The following is a 22,240-nucleotide window of genomic DNA, read 5'->3' as shown; positions in this document are numbered from 1 at the left end:
TTGGCTACGTGCATCTGTCTGTTTTTTTCTCAACCCTTGGTTTAGAAGCCCTTTGGGAAGAATGATTTTCCCTTCTGTACAAATCTTCACCATTCATTCTTACTCCAGTCGTGTCAGGTAGCTACTAAGGTGCGGTGTGCATTAGGGCCAGATAGGAGACACTGAGGATTCAAAGAAGACACCTGATAATTACTAGAGTTCAGATACAGTTGATACGTGAATACAGAATGGAGAAAGTAGCTATTACCAATGGATGACTTGCCAAAATAGACTCGTCTGGCTAGCAGCAGAAGAAAAATTTTTTAGGGAAAAAAAAACTGTACCCTTTTCTCTACCATTCTTAGAAAGATTGTCCTGAAGGGCAGACTCTTTATTTTAATGAAATTATGGGAAAAACAAAATAGCAAATAAGCTCCAGCAGTTTAAGGAAAAGGTGTGCTCAAACTCTTCTTAGAAAGTAAGCCTCTAAACTAAAGAGGTCCCTCTTCCTGCATGTCCATTCTCTTTGACCTTTGCATTTCTTCAGGCTCTCCTTGCTCGTGCCCATCACTCTACGGAAGTGAGGGGAGGGCTTTCCCTGTCTCTAGGATCTTCTCTCACCATTCACTTTTCACAAACTGAAGCCTGCGGAGTGCCCGTTCCAAATTCCAGACCTGATCATGTCCCCTTTCTTGTCCCCTCTAGCATCCTTCAGAGGCAGCCCACTCCCACCAGAACAGACTTCTCTCTTTGGTGAGGCCCAAGGCAGGCTTCTCACAGGTTAGAAAGGATGGCCAACAATCCTCTCACTCCTAGATTTCTTTTTTTTATTTTGTGGACTAGAAAGTTTAAAATTCAACAATAGAGGGTGATTTAGGAATGCTACCATCTATCATCACTTTGTTTCATAGAAGAAAGGACATTTCAATGCCCAAAGAATAGAGAAAGTAGATCTAAGAATAAACATCACTCTGCTACGTTCCCCCAGCGTGCGTACATAACCTACGCCTTCAGCAGAGCACTGACTGAGGCAACTGGCTTGTAATGCCGCTGTTTGAAATAGTTCATTTGGTGGCGGTGCTGTTGGTTTTCCCCAGGGAGTCCTGAAGGCCTAGAGTAGAGGCACCTGATATGCTTGAGCAGCCCAGCCCTTCCATACCTGGTCACTCTCCACATGATCCTGCTTGCACCTGGAAGAGGACGTCCCCTGGAGGGCAGGCAGACTCTCCAGGACTCCTGTGACCACCCCTACAGATGAGAAATAGCATCTGTGTGTGTGTGCATATGTATATGTATATTGCATGCACAGACACTTAGGCCCTCGATATATTCTGTGTTTGTCCACCGAGAGGGCCTGATGACAGTGACATGCCGGTTCAACGAACACATCTAGTGCCCAGATCTTGACATGTGAATACTAATTTCTACTTAAAGGAACCAGGAATTCTTGGAGAAATGCTTGGTGCCAGGGCTGGAGCAGAGAAAATCCAAGATGAGTATGGAACCATGAGCATCAAGAGCTGGGAAAATGTTCATATGCTTTAAGGTAAAAAGTCCCTTTTTAGGAAACTATCTAAATGAAACATCCGTAAGTGCTGAAAAAAACTGAGTCATAAATATGCTCATTACTTCATTGTTTATAATAAGGAAAATTGGAAGCAACCCAAATAACAAACAATAGGGCAAATGACCAAAGCCAGTTATGAATATTCACTAAACTGGATGTCATAGAGATGTTAAGTTCATGACGATGCTTATATTATAATGTTAAGTCATAAATGCCACATCTCAATCTAGTATGAGTATGAGTCCTAACTGGGGTCTGGCTCTTCACGGCAGCCTTCTAGAAGAGAAGCCCTTCTGCTCTATCTCATGTATCCCAGCATCTATCAGGGCCTTGAGGTGGAGTTGGCATTCTTGCTCCTTCAAGATCTTGACTCCTGCTCTCAAATACCATCTGTCCTTCAAGGTTTATACCATTCAGCCCTACATTTACCGCCCCATCCACAATCATCATTTTTAGTCATCCTCCAAAGCTGCCCTAATTCACTGAAGACTTTGGCACCAGTTTCCCCCTGTTCCTCTCATTCTTCTCGTAGGGATCTTCCTTGGCCACACGGACAGTACATCTAACAACTTGGCTGCTCAGTTGACTTGACATCCCTATGCCAACACTCTTCCCCTCTAATCTAATTTAGCAATCTGAAACCATGTCCTTGGACCTCATTATCATACTGCCCTGTTCCAGCTTTGAAATGTTAAACACAGGGCTCCTGGGTGGCTCCATCGGTTAAGCGGTTAAGCTTGATTTCAGCTCAGGTCATGATTGCAGGGTGGTGAGATTGAGCCCTGAGTCGGCCTCTGTGTGGAACGTGGAGCTTCTGTTCCTCTCCCCACCAGCCATAATTGCTCTCTCTCTCAAAAAAAAAAAAAAAGTGAAACTCCCAGACCCCACCGTAAATCTATTCTTCCACTTTTTTCTTAGCAACCTCAACGTTCCGGTTGCTCTGTTCTAATGCATCCACTCTGTTTTCCCAGATGATTGGATAGCCATTAATTAGCAACCTCCTTATGACTTAGGTTAAGCGGAAGTTTTAAAATAGCAACTTAGAGGAGGGGAGCTTAGTTGTTGGCATAGAAGGAGACCCCTAGGCTCACCTTATCCCTGGAACACAGCTAGATAACTATCAAATCATTCTGAATACCCAAGAAATGGACCTGAGGACCGACAGAACAAACTCCACAATAGAGGGAGAGAAGAGGCCACATCACAGAAAGTAGGAGGTGCAGAGATGTGGTTTGGGGGAGAAACAGATGGTGGGTGCCATGGAGGGGAGGGAGCCCTGGTTGCAGAGAAAGGTGAGAGAGAGTGAAGCACACAGGGGATCACACAAGGAAAATACTTCCCTAAAGCCAGTGGCTGGGAAAACAAGAGGGGCTGATTTTCCTGAGACTTTGCAATCAGCAGGGCTTGAAGACTGGAGTTAGAAAGGTCAGTGGACTTGGCTGGGATAGAGCCCTGAGGGTGCTGCCCAATCCTGGAGTGAAGGCAGGCAAGCAACCCTGGGGCAGACGGCACGATCTGAGGATCACCTAAGGTGCACGGGGGGAGACTGTTCACTCTTGTTGGAGCACATTTGTGAGAGATGGTGTTGGCAGAGTCACGTCTCCTGGGACAAAAAGCCAACAGGCACCATTTTCCTCTGCCACCCCTCAGCATAGAAGTGGAGCCACCTGAGGTAAATAGCACAGCACTCACACCGGCTGCCTAAGCTCCTTACACCAAGTGCCACTCCCCTGTGCTCTGCTGGGACTGTTTTTCTCCAGCAGGCGTGTCTCAGTCCCAGGGCAGCAGGCCCCTTCCCCAGAAGACCAGGAGAAACCCCTGTACACACCTCATTTACTGAACAGAGAGTTCTGCAAGGCTTCAGTTCTAGTGAAAGTAGCCTCAGGTCTCATTTAACAAGCAGACCAGAGCACACCTGGTTAAAACTCCCCACACTTTGACCAAGGTCCAAACACTGCCCACAGCAGGCAAGGAGACCCTCGGCAGATGCCTGGCCTGAAGGATAGAGCAGCCAAAACACAGCAGGAGAGTGTGCGCGGCACACACCGGAGACACTCTTGGAAGTGCCAGGCCTTGGACACTATATGACCTCTTCTTCATAAAGCCATTACTGTCAGGACCAGAAAGCATAGCAGGCTTTTCTAGAAGTCAGAGACTTCAAAAAAATGCCAAGATGGAGGAATTTATCCCAAATGAAAGAATTTATCCCAAATGAAAGAACAAGATAAGGTCATGGCCAGAGATCGAATCAAAACCCAATATAAGTAATATGACTGATGGAGAATTTAGAGCCACAATCATAAGGATACTCTCTGGGCTTAGGAAAAGAATGGAAGAATTCAGGGAGGCCCTTACCACAGAGATAAAAGAGTTAAAAAACAATCAGTCAGAAATGAAAAATGCAGGGGTGCCTGGGTGGGTCAGTCATTAAGCATCTGCCTTCGGCTCAGGTCATGATCCCAGGGTCCTGGGATCGAGCCCCGCATTGGGCTCTCTGCTCTGCGGGAAGCCTGCTTCTCCCTCTCCCACTCCCCCTGCTTGTGTTCCCTCTCTCGCTGTGTCTCTCTCTCTGTCAAATAAATAAATTAATTAATTAAAAAAAAAAAAAGAAATGAAAAATGCAATAACAAAGATTCGAAACAGACCTGATGCAATGAATACAAGGATGGAAGAAGCAGGGAAACAAATTAGTGACCTAGAAGACAAACCAATAGAAAATAATGAAGCTGAACAAAAGGATGAAGAGTTATGCAAGATGAGAATAGACTTAGGGAACTCCATGACTCCATCAAAGGTAATAACATTTGTATCATAGGAGTCTCAGAAGAAGAAGAGGGGGGCATAAAATTTATTTGAGGAAATAATAGCTAAAAATTGCCCAAATCTGGGGAAGGAAACAGACATCCAGACCCAGGAGGCACAAAGAACCCCCATCAAAATTGACAAAAGCAGGCCAACATCAAGACATATTGTAATTAAATTTGCAAAATATAGCGATAAAGAAAAAAAAAATCCTAAAAACAGCAAGACAAAAGAAGTCCCTAACTTATAAGGGAAAACCCCTAAGGCTGGCTACAGATCTCTCAACAGAAACTCTGCAAGCCAGAAGAGAGTGGCATGATATAGTCAACAAGCTGAATGGGAAAAATCTACAGCCAAAAATATTCTATCCAGCAAGGTTATTATTCAGAATAGAGAGATAGTTTCCCAGACAAACAAAAACTAAAGGCGCTCATGACCACTAAACCAACCCTGCAGAAAATATTAAAGGGACTCTTTTTTTTTAACCTAGGAAATATTTATTGTACAAAATTTACATTTGTTATATATAGTGAAAACATAGTAAAACAACCTTTTGTTAATCCATTTTCTTTGAGGTTTTCTGTCAAAAGTAAAGATTTATTTCCTAATATATTCTCAGATAATATAACTTTTTATATAGTTGTTAAACAGTTGTATTGGTAATAAGCATTTGGGACATAGGTATAAAACTGCAAACAGATCAAAAAAGCACAGGGGGAAGACCACTGCCAAAGGGTAATCTCCATGAACCTGGCATTTTTCACTGCAAGGCAGATGCTGTGGGGTCATCACACTGTATACATGGTTTTATTATCTGAAGCCATTCATTAAGATACTTGAGTATTTTAATGAATCTTAATCTTAATCCCATTTACAACTGCACCAAAAACCATAAGATACTTAGAAATAAACTTAACCAAGAGATAAAAGACCTATACTCTGAAAACTAATAAACATTGATGAAAGAAATTGAAGATGACAAGAAGAAATGGAAAAACATTCCATGCTCATGGATTAGAAGAATAAATATTGTTAGAATATCTATACTACCCAAAGCAATCTACACATTCAATGCAATCCCTATCAAAATACCAACAGCATTTTTCACAGAGCTAGAACAAACAATCCTAAAATTTGTATAGAACTACAAAAGACCTGGAAAAGACAAAGTAACGTTGAAAAAGAAAAGCAAAGATGAAGGCATCACAAGCTTCAAGCTATATTACAAAGCTGTAGTGATCAAGACAGTATGGTACTGGCACAAAAACAGACACATAGATCAATGGAACAGAATAGGAAACCCAGAAATGAGCCCATAACTATATGGTCAATTAATCTTTGACAAAGCAGGAAAGACTATCTAATGGAAAAAAGACAGTCTCTTCAATCAAGCGGTGTTGGGAAAACTGGACAGCAAAAGAGTGAAACTGCACCACTTTCTTACACCATACACAAAAATAGATTCAAAATGTATTAAAGACCAAATGTAAGACAGAAGACCATCAAAATCCTAGAGGAGAACACAGGCAGTAACCTCTTTGACCTTGGCCATAGCAACCTTTTACTGGATATGTCTCCTGAGGCAAGGAAAACAAAAGCAAAAATTAACTATTGAGACTTCATCAAAATAAAAAGCTTCTGCAAGGAAAAGGAAACAATCAACAAAACTAAAAGGCAACCTATGGATTAGAAGAAGATATTTGCAAATGACCTATTGGATAAGGGATTAGTATCTAAAATCTATAAAGAACTTATCAAACTCAGCACCCAAAAAACAAATAATCCAGTTAAGAAATGGGCAGAAGAGATGAATAGACATTTTTCCAAAGAAGACATACAAATAGCTAACAGACACAAGATGCTCAACATCACTCATCAGCAGGGAAAAGATGAGTTTCAAAACACTTTTCTTAAGGAATTATATAGTTAAGATAGCTCATGAACCAGAACTTGAAGGGCAATTGGATTGAATCTAGGTATCTCTGATTAGTTTTTAACAGATGCTTTCTTGCAGTTATTCAAAAGAACATACAATATAGTAATGCTTTGAAAACAAAAAACTTCTGTTATCATTTTGCTATCAACAATATTAGTGGTTCTTTAAAATCTGATGACTAATTAATTCACATTATTTCATGAAAATATATTTCCTACTTTTCAAAGAAAATCTTATAATGGTTAATTTTTAAAAACCATCATAGTATCACAGATAAAATAGATGTCAGATTGAGTCACAAAACTTTTGGAAATTCATCCCCAGCATTCTGACCTCCATTTGGCAGTGACATCATAATGTCCTAGCTAGTTACAGGATTGGCTGGGCAACAGAAAGGAAACTCTGAGGAGGAGCAGGAGATTACTGGATAAATCAACCATTTTCTCTATGAATTTTATATTGTTTATTTTTGTATCTGGGGTTTTTTCCTTACAGTACCCCAATACAACTTCCTTTCATGGTGGTGGTGAGTAAGCATTTAAAGGTTTTACAGAAAGAGCAGATAAGAAAGATGACCCATTATCCTAGAAAACTGGTATGTGACAGTTTTCTATAGGATGATACAAAGTTTATTATTGGAAATATGGCATAATTTACATTTTAAATCTCTGCCTCAAATCCTTTGTAGAAAAATGCAATTGAAAAAAAAAGAAAGTGGTAAAAGAACTCAACATATTTCTTATCATGAATTTTGCAGATGATATGTGGCTGCCTGACTCTCCAAAAGAATATAAACAGGAACCGGAAATTAAGGAGAATACTCCTACTAATGAGAAAAATGGCAATTATTTTAAAGATATAAAACAATGTAAGTCTTTAAAGTTCATAGTAGCACATATACAAAAGCTGGTTATACTGGCTTGATTTAACATTTAAAAAACTCTATAATTTTATTTCCTACTTCTTAAATTCTCATGTATCTTATAAATGTTTCAGTGTGTTAAATGAAATTTTTATTTTCTACAGCTTTTTTTCATGAGATGCTATGAAGTTTAACAAGGTTCTTTTGGTAATTTCCTATAAATAACAGAGTTCACCATGGCATTATGGTGATTTGCAATTGATCTAATTCTATGGTGAGTTAACCAAAATTTATTTGGAGGTGGGTATCAGTTTCCTAGGGCTGCTGAAACAAGTACCACAAATTTAGTGGCTCAAAGCAACAGAAATTTATTCTCTCACAGTTCTGGAAATCAGAAATCCAAAAATCAAAGTTTTGATCATGCCATGCTCTCTACAAGGCCTCTAGGGAGGATCATTCCTTGCTTCCTCCAGCTTCTTGTAGCCCCAGGCATTCCTTGGCTTGTAGCAGGGAATTCTAGTCTCTGTCTCCATCCTCACATGGCATTCCTGCTGTGCCTCTGTGTCCATTTCCCTCTTCTTATAAGGACACCATTCATATCAGATTAGGAGCCCACCATACTCCAGTGTGACTCCATCTTGACTAATTATATCTTCAATGACCCTATTTCGAAACTAGGGTACATTCTGAGATTCTGGGGGTTAGGACTTAAACATGTCTTTTCTTGGGGGCAGGGCACAAAATTCAACCCATAACAAGATGACTTTAAGATGTTTGAAAGGTCTATCAAACTTCAGTTTATTCATCATTACTCATATGGTCTTTCTTTCCGTGTCCTTATAAGGTCCACCACTCAAGAAACTCTTGTTAAAATAAAAGCAAATTAAGATTAAATCTAGTTATCTTGGGATCCTTATTAACATTCATCAAAGGAAAAACAGGAATACAATCAAGATATATACATATATATACACTCAAGTACTTTGATAATAATAATGCATAAGTTGTATTTCTCTTTTCTCTTTGGTGAATCAATGTCCTTCCTTTGTAGGTGAAAAAAACACCTGATTCTTAGGTCAATTGCCAGATTTCATACTACCAAAGCCAGAGTCAGGAGTGTTATCTAATCTATCACCACCAGGCTTCTGCCTATGGTGTGCAAATGGTGCAATCATTTCCTTTTCAGGGTGTACCTCTGTTTTAAAATATCCAGAGGGTAAATAAACCAAGAGCCTGATGATTACTTTGATTAAAGAAAAAAATCTTTCTTACACACACAATATATACAAAACAAATGGGATCTTCCTAAGAAATTGTGTTATGACTTACTTTTCTCATTTAACAACTCTGGAGCTCTTTTCACATCTGCCTCATTATTTTTAGTGGATACCTAGTATTCCATAAATCATGTCCCATAATTTATCCACTGTTTTTTGAAGAATTAGATTATGTGCAGGTTTTCCCTTTTACATTCTTCTCATATACAGTTGGGTGTATCTCTCTTTGGATAGATATCAGGTAATGGGCATTGCTTAATAAAGAGTAAATCTTCAAAAATATTGATACCAGCAAATTGCCCTCCAAAAAGGATCTACCGATTTACATCCTCTAAGAATGCCCCACAATCTCACCTACAATGAATATTGTTGATCATATTTTGTGAATATAAGTGAGAAATTTCCATTACTGTTTTCATTTGCATTCTGATTACTTATGAAGGTGAGTATTTTTCTCTATGTTTAATGGGTATTTTTATTTCTACTTCTGTGATTTGCCTATTCATATCCATTCAAATCAGATGAGGAAAAATTTAAAGGAACAAGAAGTGACTTAGTTGCTGAAAACATTTGATCTTGTATTTCTAGATGTGTTCACAACGCAAAATCCAAATGGCAGCCAGTCTGAAATATCTGTGAGAGCAACAACTGATTTGCAATTTGCTCTAAGAAACTGTAAGTACTGAAAGTACTGAAAGTAACCATTGCGAATATGAAAAGCCCTTAAAGCAAGATTTCCAAACAGCAATAGAAAGTATCACGTAGGAAAAACGTCTTAGTGGAGCTAGGGTCAGGGAATCTTAGTTCCTAAATAAGGAGACTCCATGTCCCTTGCACTAATAAAGTCAGAAGTCAAGGAGGTTCTTACATACCTTAGCCTCATATTTTTGGGTTTCATGGAAAGAAAAATAATGACTAGATTTAGGGTTTTAGAAAATTGTATGTCTTTCTTAAACCCACATTTTTATTCCTTTCTACTTATACTTTCAACTTCAAATGTTCTTATTTCCTTTTTGCATCTTTCTACCAAGTGTAATTAATTTGATAGGTAAAACTGTTGCCATCATGTGACTTCGGAGGCCATTAAAAGTCTCCGAAGGACATATCCATATCTTTCACCACGAAGTATCAACAGCTCATATCTATGAAACACAAGAGCATAGAACAGAAGACAAGGAAAAGAGGTTAAAATTAAATAGGGAAGAGAGAATGTTTCTGGCTTTAGCAGCTTCAATATTGGGGAAAGCCAGACTCAGTAATACCTAATTATTAATAAAGTTATTTGACAATAATGGAATATTTTGAGTAATTCTAAACCTTGGGACATAAGTGAGGGACATTTCAAGGGCATATGTTAATTAAACAAATCACTCATGGGAATTTTGCTTGTACACAGCAAATATCATCTTGAGTTGTTTGGGACAAGAAACAGAGAGCCAGGTCTTCAACAGACTGGGTAGCTCAAATTCCCTTAGGAGATGGATTATTGAGGACCATAGGACCAATGGAAGAAATTCTAAAACCCTAATTTCTATTCCCACAATTCAGGTCCTCAAAGTATTGTCAAAGAAAGTTGGATTGGGATAAGAAATTGTTGCCCTTTTAAATGCAGGCTCTGACAGAAGGAGATATACTAACATGGTAGGGACGTTCTAGAGGAGCAAGCCCCTCAAGGAGATGGAATTCTCCAGAATAATTTTGACTAACAATTCTTTTAGTCCCCAGAACTGTGAGGGGAAAATCCACACACTTTTCTCCAAGTATGAGGGATACATAGCAGAGTTGAATGATTACTTACCAATTTTGTTGGAGTCCTGCCTGAATCATGTCAACTCTGGTAACAGACTCTTTTCCATAGCTTTCTTGCCAACAAGGCACCTGTCATGGTGCTGTTGGTAGGCTCAGTCTGAATTCATTCTGCCTCTCTGTAGAACTTCTTCTATGGAGAGATTGCCTGTACTTCGTGTGGAACTTCATTGACTCCCGTATTAAACAAAATTAACTGAAATGGCCACCAAGGGGGGGTGGGTGGTGTGTGTGGAAAATGTCCCCCAGTCACATTCCAAATACACTCTTACTGACGTTCCTCCAGAAGATGGACACATTATAGACTGAGATATATACTAAATCAGGCCTGAAAACCCTTGATTTGTAGCCCCAAATCGTTGTACCCAAAACTCTGTTTTGAGTAGTTAACATGCAAATGTTTCTGATTTACAAGGATACTGATGTGCCTTCCTCTTCTGTGTTCTAACCCTGACTGGCAACCAAGCTATCCGGGGCTGATAGGATCACTTCAAGTCCTGTTCAGGGAAACATCTGAAGCCAATGTTCTCATCCAATACATCTCTTTTACCTCTAAAGGAAGCTTATAACCACCACCACAACCACCCCCAACCCCCCTGTCCCAGCTTTTCCTCTCTCTTACAAATTATAGGTGTATTAATCCCCTCTCAGGCAACCCGTTATCCCAAAACTTCATTCTTCAATGCCTTCTTCTTTCCCCTCCTTTATGATATCTCAGGAAAATGTCAACATCTTTCTCTTTTTTTCTTTTTCTTTGTTCCATTTTTTAGCTTAAAAAAATGCCTAATCACAGATGCTGTCAATATTTGTATATTCTGATAATCTGTTATCCCTTTTTGCAGATAAACTCGTCAATGAAACAACTATATCACATACTGGAAAAAGCAATAGTGAAGAAAATCCTACAGAACCCTATGGGAAAAAAAATCAAAGTATTAAAAATTTCTAAACTGTAGTCATACTTGCAGCATATCATTATATGATTTAATTTATGTTTCACTACTCTGGGTGTTTCATAAAGTAATAGCATGCTTAAAGAATTTATACAGCTACCATTTGAAGTCACTCTAAAATCTTTTAAACAGTGAAAATCTGAGTCAATTTTTAGATTTACCTGACGGGATAGGATGTGAGCTCTTTTTAAAATAAAATTTATTTTAATAAAATGTATTACATTTATACTTACATGAGATATATAAGCATATTTTAATACATTTTAATATTATTTTTAAATAATAATGTAAAAATTTCTATCTGCTTGAGGAATAAATTTATCTCTAATTAGAGTCAATTTTTGGTGTTTCCTAAAATTATTGGAGCGGGGGTTGGTAGTGACAGGTTTCAAAATCAAAATCATCATTTTACTTTCCTGCAAAGAATATTGTTCCTTATAAAGTATTTGTATAACCATAACAACCCAGGATGGCTCTCCTCTAAGGCCTTGAATGAGTGGTCTAATTGAAGACAATGGACCTGTCATTACATGAAGCATCCAAGTATGTTTCTCATATGGTTACTGTGAATTAGTTTGCATCTTTAACACTACTAAAACAAATAAAAATCTTAGTCACTTTTTTTGATATATTTAAAAATAGAAATCTCATCATCCTGGTGGTGTTCCTTTCTAAAATATCTTCAGTAATTTACTACTAGGCTTGGGTCATGTTCTAATTTCTTTTTTTAAATTTATTTACGTATTTTTTTTTTTAATGTTCCAATTTCTTAACCAGGCATTTAAATATGAAATAATCTGACCATTGAGAAATGTTCAAGTTTCATTTCTGGTCACATTCCCCATCCATTATCTTCACTCCAGTCTACCTGAGGTTCTCAGAACTCACCAAATCTGCTCATGACTCAGTGGAATGATCTCACTCTTGCCTTGTTTGCCTGGCAAGCAATTTCTAGTCCTCTAAGCCTATACTGGAGCATCATCTCCCTTTCGAAGGGTTTCTGGCCTTTGCAACTAGAGTTAGGGCTTTCTGTGCATACCACTTGTGCGTTTCTATTGCCCCTGCCCCCCACCCCCTGCCCCGTTATCCTGCATCATAATTAACAGTGATTCTCATCTGCCTCCCAAACTGAGAGTGTGTTCCGTCACCATAAGGCCTGTGTCTTCTTCATTTCTGAACTTTAATGCCAACCACAGCATCTGGCACATGGTAGAAGCTCAAGGTATAACTGTTACATGACTAAACTAACAAGTGAATAAATGCTCTATCACAAATTTACTAAAGTGAACTTACCTTACTTAGTTATCCTGTTCTATTTTGTTTTTTAAACAGAACCAACCAAGCGTCCAAATGAGCCTGCATTTTGGACAATGTTAGCTAAAGGTAAACTCATAGTAGTTAGGTAGCTGGGAAAATGTTTTGGTTTTCTAATTTCTTATGTAAGAAAGCCAGGATCAGTGTAAATACTTCTAATATTAAGAATTAATAAATCAACATTCTGCTGCCATTATCACGTGTAATAGCAAATGCAAAACAAATCCACAAAACTGATCGTGTTGCACATTTTCTTGTTCTCTCCCCCAAAAGTTTATTCTCCTATAAATGTTGCAATCTTGTCATTCAGTTTATTTATGATTAAAAATTTTAAATAAGGCTCTTGCTCAATGTAGTCCCTTTTTGTGTTTGGGGCAGAATGCATGTAAGCACATGGAGATATGTGAACAAATGCAAAGTATATATCAAAATATATGCATGTATAAAGTAATGCATATATCGTAAACATATAAGCATACATGTGTAGATGTAATGTGCATGTCTTATATATGCACATATAAATGTATATGTAGATGCACACATGTATAAATGGAATTCATGTAGCACACACATATATGCACGCTTTGTAAACACAAAATATATACCATTTTCAGTTGATTCCCATTATTTGCAGGTTTTGTATTTGTGAATTTACCTACATCTAAAATATATTTGTAACCTCCCAAATCACTTTCACGGTCATTTGCAGACATGCACAGAGCAGCAAAAAATTTTAATTGCCTGACACTCATGTTCCAGCGGAGGTAGAATAAGGCAACACTCTGCCTTTCTTCTGCAGCTCTTAGACTGTAATTAAGTGTCCTTTTTGTTGTCTATTTAGTGCTACGTGTTTTGCATTTTTGTGCTTTCAGTCAGTGATTTTGCTAATTAAAATGGCCCCCGAGTGTAGTATTAAGGTGCTGGTTAGTGTTCCTGAGCACAAGAAGGCGGTGATATACCTTATGGAGAAAATATGTGTCAGATAAACTTTGTTTAGGCTTGAGCTATAACGCCATTAATCATGAATTCAATGTTAATGAATCAGCAATATACATTAAATAAAGTATCTTTAAACAGAAACACACATCAAGCAAGTTATGTATTGATTGGTTGATGAAAACATTGTGACCAGAGGTTCTCAAGAACCTAAGCTTGCATTTCCCCCAGGAGCAACAATTCAGTATTCACGAAGTCAGTGTTCCCGTGACTTTACGGAGCATAACTGTCATGAATAATGAGAATAAACTCTCTATATTAAACACACACACACACAGTAATTTTCGTGAGTGAATTTTGTTTACCATAACACCAATTTATTGTCTTAACAGCCTTAAATGCAACACCAACAGTTGAGGAGATTGAAGAAAAAGATCAATTATTTCGCCCAATTCCAAGTAAGAACAAAATACTTCAATTAAATAGATGCATAAGTGCCGGCACACATTTCAGTGTGTGACTTCACAGCGTGACGACCCTGTTTTCCCTAGTAACGTGGAATGTACGTAAAAGGGTAGCGTGGTGGCTAACGTCATTTCAGAGAGGACATTGGCTGTTTTAAAAAGCGATTGTCCCTAAGCATTATTCTCCAGTTGCCACATATGCAGAGGGATGTTTTCATTTTCTGGTTTTGTGATTTCTATTCCTAAAACAGATAAACCAAACAGAGGAGTAGGCAAGTGAATCATATCTATAACGCGGTGTTTTTAATTGGTGGACTCTATTTTCAGAGCAGTTTTAGGCTTACAGAAAAAAATGAGCAGAAAGTACAGAGAGTTCTCCTATATCTCCCCAACTCAGTTTCTCCTATCATTCTTATCTTGTGTTGGTCTGGTACGGGTTTTACAATGTAGGAGCCAGTATCCGTATGTTAGTATTAACTAAAGTCCATAGTTTACATTAGGGTCCACTCCTTGTGTTGCACAGGTCTGTGCATTTTGACAAATGCATAATGTCATGTGTCCACCATCACAATCATATAGACTAATTTCACTGCCCTAAAAATCCCCTGTGCTCCGCCTATCCACCCCTCTGTCCCTAATCCCTGGCAACCACTGATCTTTCCACCATCACCATAGTTTCGTCTTTTCCAGAATATTATATAGTTGGAAACGTAAAGTATGTAGACTTTCACCCTGGCTTCTTTTGCTCAGTAATATGCATTTAAGATTCCTCCATGTATTTTCATGGCTTGATGGCTCATTTCTTTTTATCACTGAATAACATTTCCTTGTGTGGATATACCACTTTATCCATTCACCTACTGAAGGACATCTTGATTACTTCCAATTTTTGGCAATAATGAATAAAGCTGCTATAAATATTCACGTGTAGGTCTTTGTATGGACATAAGTTTTCAACTCTTCTGGGTAAATATCAAGAATTGTGATTGCTGGATTGTGTGGTAAAACTATATTTAGCTTTGTAAGAAATTACCAAACTGACTTCCAAAGTGGCTATACCATTTTGTATTCCCACCAGCAATGAATGAGAGAATTCCTGCTGCTGAATGCAGGTTTTTTTGTAATTTTCATTCATGAATTATATTTATATGAGTAAAAGAACTCCTGATTTCAATAGAAAATTTCACAAGGCAATATATTAACTTCCCCCAAGCCTCTGTCCTACAAATAAACTATTGGGGAAAAAAATAGCATCTGGTGATACATCTAAGGACTGACATCTCTATTCTGCATTGGATTATTTGACAAATACAGCCATTTGCCTTGCAGGGTTTTAAGAAAATCGAGTCAGTCTTTGTTTAGAAAAGTTATATATGGGGATGACTAATGCTGTGTTACTTTAGAAATATTTTGTCTTTCCAAGTAATTAAATTGAACATGATTAATTTTTTATCATGTATGGAGCACATATTACATGCCAGGTCCTTTATATACATTATTATGTCAGTCCTCACAGCAACTCCATGAAGTTGGGATTATCTCCATTTTACAGATGAGGGAACTGAGGCTTAGAAAACCTGCCCAGGCTTGTAACTAGCTTTCTCACTATTTCTAGTGGTGGGGAATTCCAAACCCTTCTCTAGTTTTGACCATCACCTTGAGAAACAAAATGTACTATAAGCACATCTCTTTACAAAAATCCTTTTAAGGAGTAGCAGAGCAATTCAGGAGCACAGACCCTCTTAACATAATTTGTTTGATTATTCCCCAAAGAATCTGCCTCAAAGTCAAGATAATAGTCACTGATAGCTGTATACATTTCACTCTTTGTGGCCTAAGAGCGCACTTTGACAATTACGGAATCAGGGAATACACACATGAGCTCGCCACTGCTTATGACCAAAACACCATGACCTAGAAAATAATGAAAACCTTTGGAACTTTTGGGTGGGAGCAAGTTGGGGGAAGAGAGAAATATGAACATGGTCATTTCAAGTCACCATTAAGTAAATGTCTATTAAGTCAGACAGAAATTCAGGAAAATGTAAAATGTGGCAGTAAAGATGTATTTTCATTAATAGATTTAGTAAAAAGACCTTAGACATCTCTGGATCTGGACATGATTTTTATTATCTAACTTTAGAAAGAAGTAGATTTTCATTTCTTTTTTAACATCAAATACACTAGGGTGATCTCAGTAACAAAATGACAGATGCAGTTCTTAAACTTCATGGAGAAAGCATCTGGTACACCATCCTTTTAGCATCAGAGAAAACTCAATGCAGGTCCCAACAGTAAAAGGGTATCTTTCTCTTCTGAAAGACGAGGCCCTGGTGTGTAAGTTCGTCACATTTTTAATAGTCATCTCTTCAGAGTCTTGAAATGGCCTTTATTAGTCAGGGAGAAAGATTGCTGTAGACACATTTGAGCATCTGGTAACCTGGTTTTGAAACCAGATTTTGCCACTTCCTCACTATGTGCCATGGGCAAATTTATAAACTTCTGTGATCCTGTGAAATGGAGCTAAGAACAGCTCCTCCAGGACTATTGTGGTAGTTCAACAAAACAAGCAAAGAGTACTTAGCCCTAGGGAGTAGCCTATAGTCTTCCTTGCATCGCATGAGACAAATGAGGGTGCACAGTGAATACCCTGGATGGTGAAGGCTTCTCTTCAGTTGCTTTGCTCTCTTTACTCATCCAGGAAAACATGCTGGAAACAGTTACTCTTTTCCATTGCATTTTCTTTCTTTCCTCTCAGACTCTGATTTGAATGCTACAAATGAAGACACCCTGACCAAGCTACAGGAAATCAAGTTAAAATTAATGCTGGGCATCTCGTTGATGACCCTCTTCCTTTTTGTTATCCTCTTGGCAGTCTGCAGTGCCATGCTGTACAGAGTGAAGACAATTAAGTAAGTCCGCAAACCTCTGGAGTCTTTGGAAAATGCATGATGTGAAGCTCTCCCCCTCCTCTCTTTGGTACATTGTTTAGGAAATGTGGCTCCCAAATTTATAAGATCTTGCGTTAGGCTCCATTTCTCCTATTCAGAAAGGAGCATGGGGCTGTCTCGCAGGGAGAACTTTTCCCCAGTATATTAAATAGTCATCTAGAGATAAAAATAACACTCGTCGATTGGAAAGGATATAGAGAATCTAGATATGCATTCTTTTTTGCTAGCCTTGGATCAAAAGGGCTATGAACTCTATTCTAAACAGCACATCTGCTTAGGGTCTAACATTTTTCATTTATTTATATGGTGTTGTACCAAGTAATTGGACAGAATTAATATGTTATTTTAATTTTTGTGATGCTTTTCTAAATTGAGTTGAGCTGCGAATGTATGTAATTAAAAACAATTCTTGATACATGTTTTCTTTTTCAGTTATAAAAGTAGACATCAGACTGAATACACCGTTAACCCAGAGCTGGCAACTTTGTCTTATTTTCATCCATCAGAAGGTGTATCAGACACATCATTTTCTAAGAGTGCTGAGAGCAGCACGTTTTGGGGCACCACTTCTTCAGAAGTGAGAAGAACAGAGACACAGTCAAAATCTAGAACGACGGACATTGTTTCCACAGCCTCAGATGATACAGGCGGGAATGAGGAGTCAGATTTAATTCAGAGTGAGGAACCAAGCGAAGAAACACCCACTGATGAATAGACGACTTTAAGTTTTTGTCAGAAAAGAAGTTTCTTTGTGACTCCATTAAGGTCATGATTTGGAAACTCTGCTGAGAAACTTAAATTTTCTGGTGCCTGAAAAGGAGGACATATTCAATAAAATTATCTCAGCCATAAAAATTATATAATGGAAAAAAATACAAGAAAATAATTTAAGGTGTGGAAAACTCATCCAGTAAAAATAATTCTGGACAGTGACTTATGAAAATTATTCACTTTAGGCCGGTTAACATTAAAATGAGGACATTTAGATATCTATCTTATGGGGGGGCATTTTGGGGACTTTCAGGGTAATCACCACTACCTACACCCCTCCCCCCTCACCAAAGCAAAAAGAATACACTTATTTGTGTTTTACTGGCAAAATAGTTATGCCCTATGAAGATATGAAACTAAATTAGTACTAGAGACTCCTAGCATTCTTTTTTTAAATTTTTACCACTTTTTAAATTTGTATTTTACCTATATTCGATTAATTAACATATAGTGTATCATTAGTTTCAGAGGTAGAGTTCAGTGATTCATCAGTTGCACATAATACCCAGGGCTCATTACATCACGTGCCCTCCTTAATGCCCATCACCCACTTCCCCATCCCCCCACCCACCATCCCTTCAGCAACCCTGTTTGTTTCCTATAGTTAAGTCTCTTATGGTTTGTCTCCCTCTCTGATTTCGTCTTATTTTATTTTTCTGTCCCTTCCCTTATGATCCTATATTTTGTTTTTTTAATTCCACATATGAATGAAATCATATAATGTCTTTGTCTGATTGATGTATTTCACTTAGCATAATACCCTTGAGAGTGATAAGATTTTTTTTTTTTGGTGGCTGAGTAATATATATATATATTATATATATATATATAATATATATATATATCTTCTTTATTCATCTGTTGATGGACATCTGGGCTCTTGCCATCGTTTGGCTATTGTGGACATTACTGCTATAAACATTGGGGTGCAGGTGCCCTTTCGGATAACTACAAGACTCCTAGCATTCTTGTTTAAAAGTCATCGAGTTATCAGTCACTTATGAGGCCATCCATCCCAGGAGTATTTCAGTTTCAAAGAAGACCAATGGAATATGGATATTGTTTCCCTTTGAGGAATTAGTTTCATCTGGAAGGATTTTGGGAATATGCGTCAGATCTTTTGTGGATATGTGTGGAGCTGGGGGTGGGGGTGAGAGAACATAGGTTTTATCGCCTTCGTAAATTCTCACCTACTTTAAATGCTAGGCGGTTTGGTACATTACATCTCACTGAAAGGCACATTTCTTTCACAGATCAAGAAATGAAAAATCAGGTAAATCAGATACCCTGCCTAAGATCACCTGCTGGAGAGGGGCAAAGCTAAGATGTGCTTCCAAAGCGAGGTTCTCTCTGTGATCCACGAAGGTTACTAGTCAAATAAAACAAAAGTCAAAGGAGGTTGTCAGGAGCAAGGTAAGCCTCACATACATAGGGCAGGAGGTTCCTTGAGGGTCCTTTTAGCTCTTGGGAAATTGCTTTCCCTACTTCTAGCTTAGGTCTCTATAAACCTTCCCCACGGAGGACAGACGGACTCTTTACACTCACCTGCCAGGTCCCCTACCAACCATTCTCAGAGTCATTTGCTCAGTCCCTGATTTCCGCCCTGACTCCAGCCCGTCTCACCATTGGTTGCGAAAGCTCAGAAGCTCCGCCTTTGAGTAGCTATGGACTATATAAGACTGACCCTTGAGGGAAAAGAAGTGGCCCGGCAGCGCACCTCAGATCTAGCTGGTAGTGGGCAGAGTTCCTGAGCCAGTGGGGGTGACCTTGAGCAGTGGCCCATGCTACCCTCTGCGGGTTACTTTTGCCATTTTCCGTGCCCTTTTGACAGCGCCGGGGGTCTGTGCCAGCGTTTGTTTTGCCAGTTCAGCCACCAGGACATGCGGTGGGAACGGAGTGAGGCAGGTGGTTGCAGCTGCTTGGGAGTACTCAAGGTGCGGAGGAGCCATGTTGAATCCACGGGTGAGAAAGAGCTCGTGGAAAGAACGTCAGGTGGGCTTGAGGAGGGGTTGACTACCAACCATTCCCACCTGTTTTCTCCACCCACCCTTGAGAGGTGCCGAGAATTTCCTTGATCAGAAATAGGTGTAAGTCACGTTTCAATCACCGAACTCCAGTACTTAAAAAAGTATTATAGAGTGAGAAAGTTAATCACTATAGCATTACTATGGCTTTACTGGCCCAAAGAGATGTTAACCATATTTTTAGAAATTGACTTCTCATCAGTGGAGATAGCTTGCAGATACCATTGCAGATACCATGTAACGTGCAGTCAAGTTATGGTGGGGGGTGGTTGGGCATGAAAAATAGCAGGTAGTCCTTACTGGTATCCACCTTCTTCTCCCCACTTCCTAGTCTAGAAGCTAGAAGAGGGTCACACAGCCCAGGCTGGTGGGGGTAGGGGGGAAGCTTCTGATTTGTCCCTTAACTGACTAAACCTGCATTTCCTGGGCAGATTCTCTGGATGTTTCCCCTGAAAGGACATTAAAAAAACCAATTACTTTTTAACTTATCCGTTTCTCTGGCATTTTGAAACACCCTCTTATTTCCTTTCTCTGATGCCCATACTCCGCCTATTCCTCAGCCCTCAAAGAGGGACTTTATTTTCCTCTACCTTAGCTATTTAAGGGCAATTCCTACAGAGTGGCTATTACACACAAGAGAAAAACAAGCGCTTGGGTTAGGAAGAGGAACCAAGTTGTCCCAGAGTCCCCAAGACTAAATCTGCCCCCATCACACCCCCAGGATCAGGAGCCTTAAGTACCAACCTTTATTCTTTCTTTCTCTCTCCCGTGGTAAGTATGTCCTGAGATCTGCCTAACAGTAAGGGTGCTATGGGGGTTCTAACTTGGAGCGTTTTTCTCAGGCCTTTTGGGTGGTCGCAAGATTCCCGAAACCTGGGGGATGTGGGGCAGTAATGTTTGGGAAGATGGAGTGGGCTGGCTGACTTAGGAGCCTCTCTTCCCCGGGTCGGGAGAAGAGAGCACCTCCGCCACAGTAACCAAGCGCTGTGCGCACCCGCCCCCCTCTGCGTGAGCGGCTCCGCCCGCAGCTGCGCGCGGGGCGGGGCCAAAGTCACGTGGTCAGGGAGGCGTGGCGAGCGGGGCGCGCTGAGCAGGCTGTCTCCTTGCTGTGGACCGGCAGATGCCGACTCCTGGAGCGCGGGGTCCTAGAAAGGCGTGCGCAGGTTTGCTGGCTGTGAGATGGACTTGTGTGGTTTTCTCCTCCCTCCTTGCCACCCATCCCCAGTGTGGAGTTACTATAGGGGTTTTGTATGCTCTGGTGAAAGGAGATGAGGTAGGACCCACTTTGGAGCAGAAAGTATTTACAATCCAGAGGAACTCCTCTCAGTCACTTCTAGCCTGAGCGAAGATTGTTAACGTGTGCCTTCAAACTTCAAAATTAGCTCCCTAAATGTAGCTTCTGATGAGGAAAAAGAGGGTTTTTTAACTGGTGACATGGAGAGAAAGTATAATCTCTCTTTTTTTTCAATAGCGCCCCCAAAGCAGTGCCTAAACAGCCTTTCCTGAACCAAGGCAACCAAATAAAACCCAGCTTATGCTAAAATGCAATTCTGGCTGGTTATCCAGAGGTTAGTCGCCTGTCCAAGTGTATTTCAAGGGAAATTTGATCCAGGCGTTTGTTTGGATCCTAGGATAATTCTCATTCTTGTGCTTGCCTTTTGCCTTCTCCCTCCCTCCTCCGCTCAAATGCCACACACTTCTGTAACACATTGTTTTAGATTTCAGCAGAGTTAATTTCTTAATAGAAAACGAAAGGCTATTGAGCCAAGACAGTGCTCATTGTGTTAAGAAGAAGCATGTGTGTGTTACCAAAACATGGGGCTTATCTAAAATAAATTCAGAGTTTCAAAAATTGGGACCCATCTGAAATCTGAAATCTCTTGAGAGAAGAGAGAGGTGTGTAAATTATCCCATAAATGACAGAGGAAAGTGTATATTGAAACGAGGGAAGAAACTTGTGATTTCCTTAGATAAAAGTCAGGAAGGAGCTGCCAGGTGCTGTGAACAGTCATTACTGCAAGGCTTCTCTCTTGTTACTGTCCTGGTTTTTCCTCAGGAGTGTGAATCCAAAACTGCTCTGGAGTTTTGTTCTATTGACTGAATTTTTTTTTTTAAGATTTTTTTTTTTAGAATGTATGTTGGGGAGGGGGTGTTTTATGTTTGAAGCAATCAGTAGAATACCAGAGACCTCAATGAAAATTGTGAGGTCCATTGAATTTAGGAAAGACTGGTACTTTAATTAACGTTTTCTTATAACCAAGATGCATTGGTGTGTGAAACTATGTGCAAGTCTGTGTAAGTCGCATTCAGCTATTTGAACTCTTCAAATTGTGGTAAATAATAAGGTGAATAGGGTATATCCAAACTGTATCACATTTGACACAGGTTAATAATTATGTGTAAACCTGGCCTGCCCCACTGATATATAGTCACTCTAGTAATGAGGCACGGATGTTATTTAATCAGTCATGGAGATGGGCTTGACATTTGAAAGACTTACAGAGAGCTAGTCCTTGACTTCTCTTTCTGCTTCTGAGAACCAATCGTGTGTTAATGGCTGGGTTTGGAGGAGCTAATGTCCTTCTGATAGTAAACTAC

At 39.4% G+C, this 22,240-nt stretch overlaps 2 protein-coding genes across 3 annotated transcripts in view; both read left to right on the top strand.

Moving 5' to 3' along the window:
• Window positions 1–7,149, top strand: part of MOB3B (MOB kinase activator 3B) — a 204,158-nt gene extending 197,009 nt beyond the window's left edge. The window contains exon 5 of one of the 2 annotated variants that reach the window (XM_036106384.2): window positions 7,042–7,149. The gene's annotated coding sequence lies outside the window, so the exon portion shown is untranslated. Of the gene's footprint in view, window positions 1–1,413; window positions 1,435–7,041 lie in introns of those variants that run through there. The other variant, XM_078061326.1, reaches the window with a different exon arrangement.
• Window positions 7,150–10,858: 3,709 nt separating this feature from the next.
• Window positions 10,859–17,780, top strand: EQTN (equatorin). Its single transcript, XM_078061327.1, has 5 exons — window positions 10,859–11,161; window positions 12,515–12,565; window positions 13,825–13,890; window positions 16,655–16,808; window positions 17,280–17,780. Exons 1-5 carry the CDS (start codon window positions 11,023–11,025, stop codon window positions 17,560–17,562), a joined length of 693 nt encoding a protein of 230 aa, XP_077917453.1. The 5' UTR covers window positions 10,859–11,022; the 3' UTR covers window positions 17,563–17,780.
• The last annotated feature ends 4,460 nt before the right edge of the window (window positions 17,781–22,240 follow it).

Source organism: Halichoerus grypus, chromosome 14 (assembly GCF_964656455.1).
Source record: "Halichoerus grypus chromosome 14, mHalGry1.hap1.1, whole genome shotgun sequence".
Classification (NCBI taxonomy): Eukaryota; Metazoa; Chordata; class Mammalia; order Carnivora; family Phocidae; genus Halichoerus; species Halichoerus grypus.
This window is presented reverse-complemented; position numbering and strand designations above follow the sequence as displayed.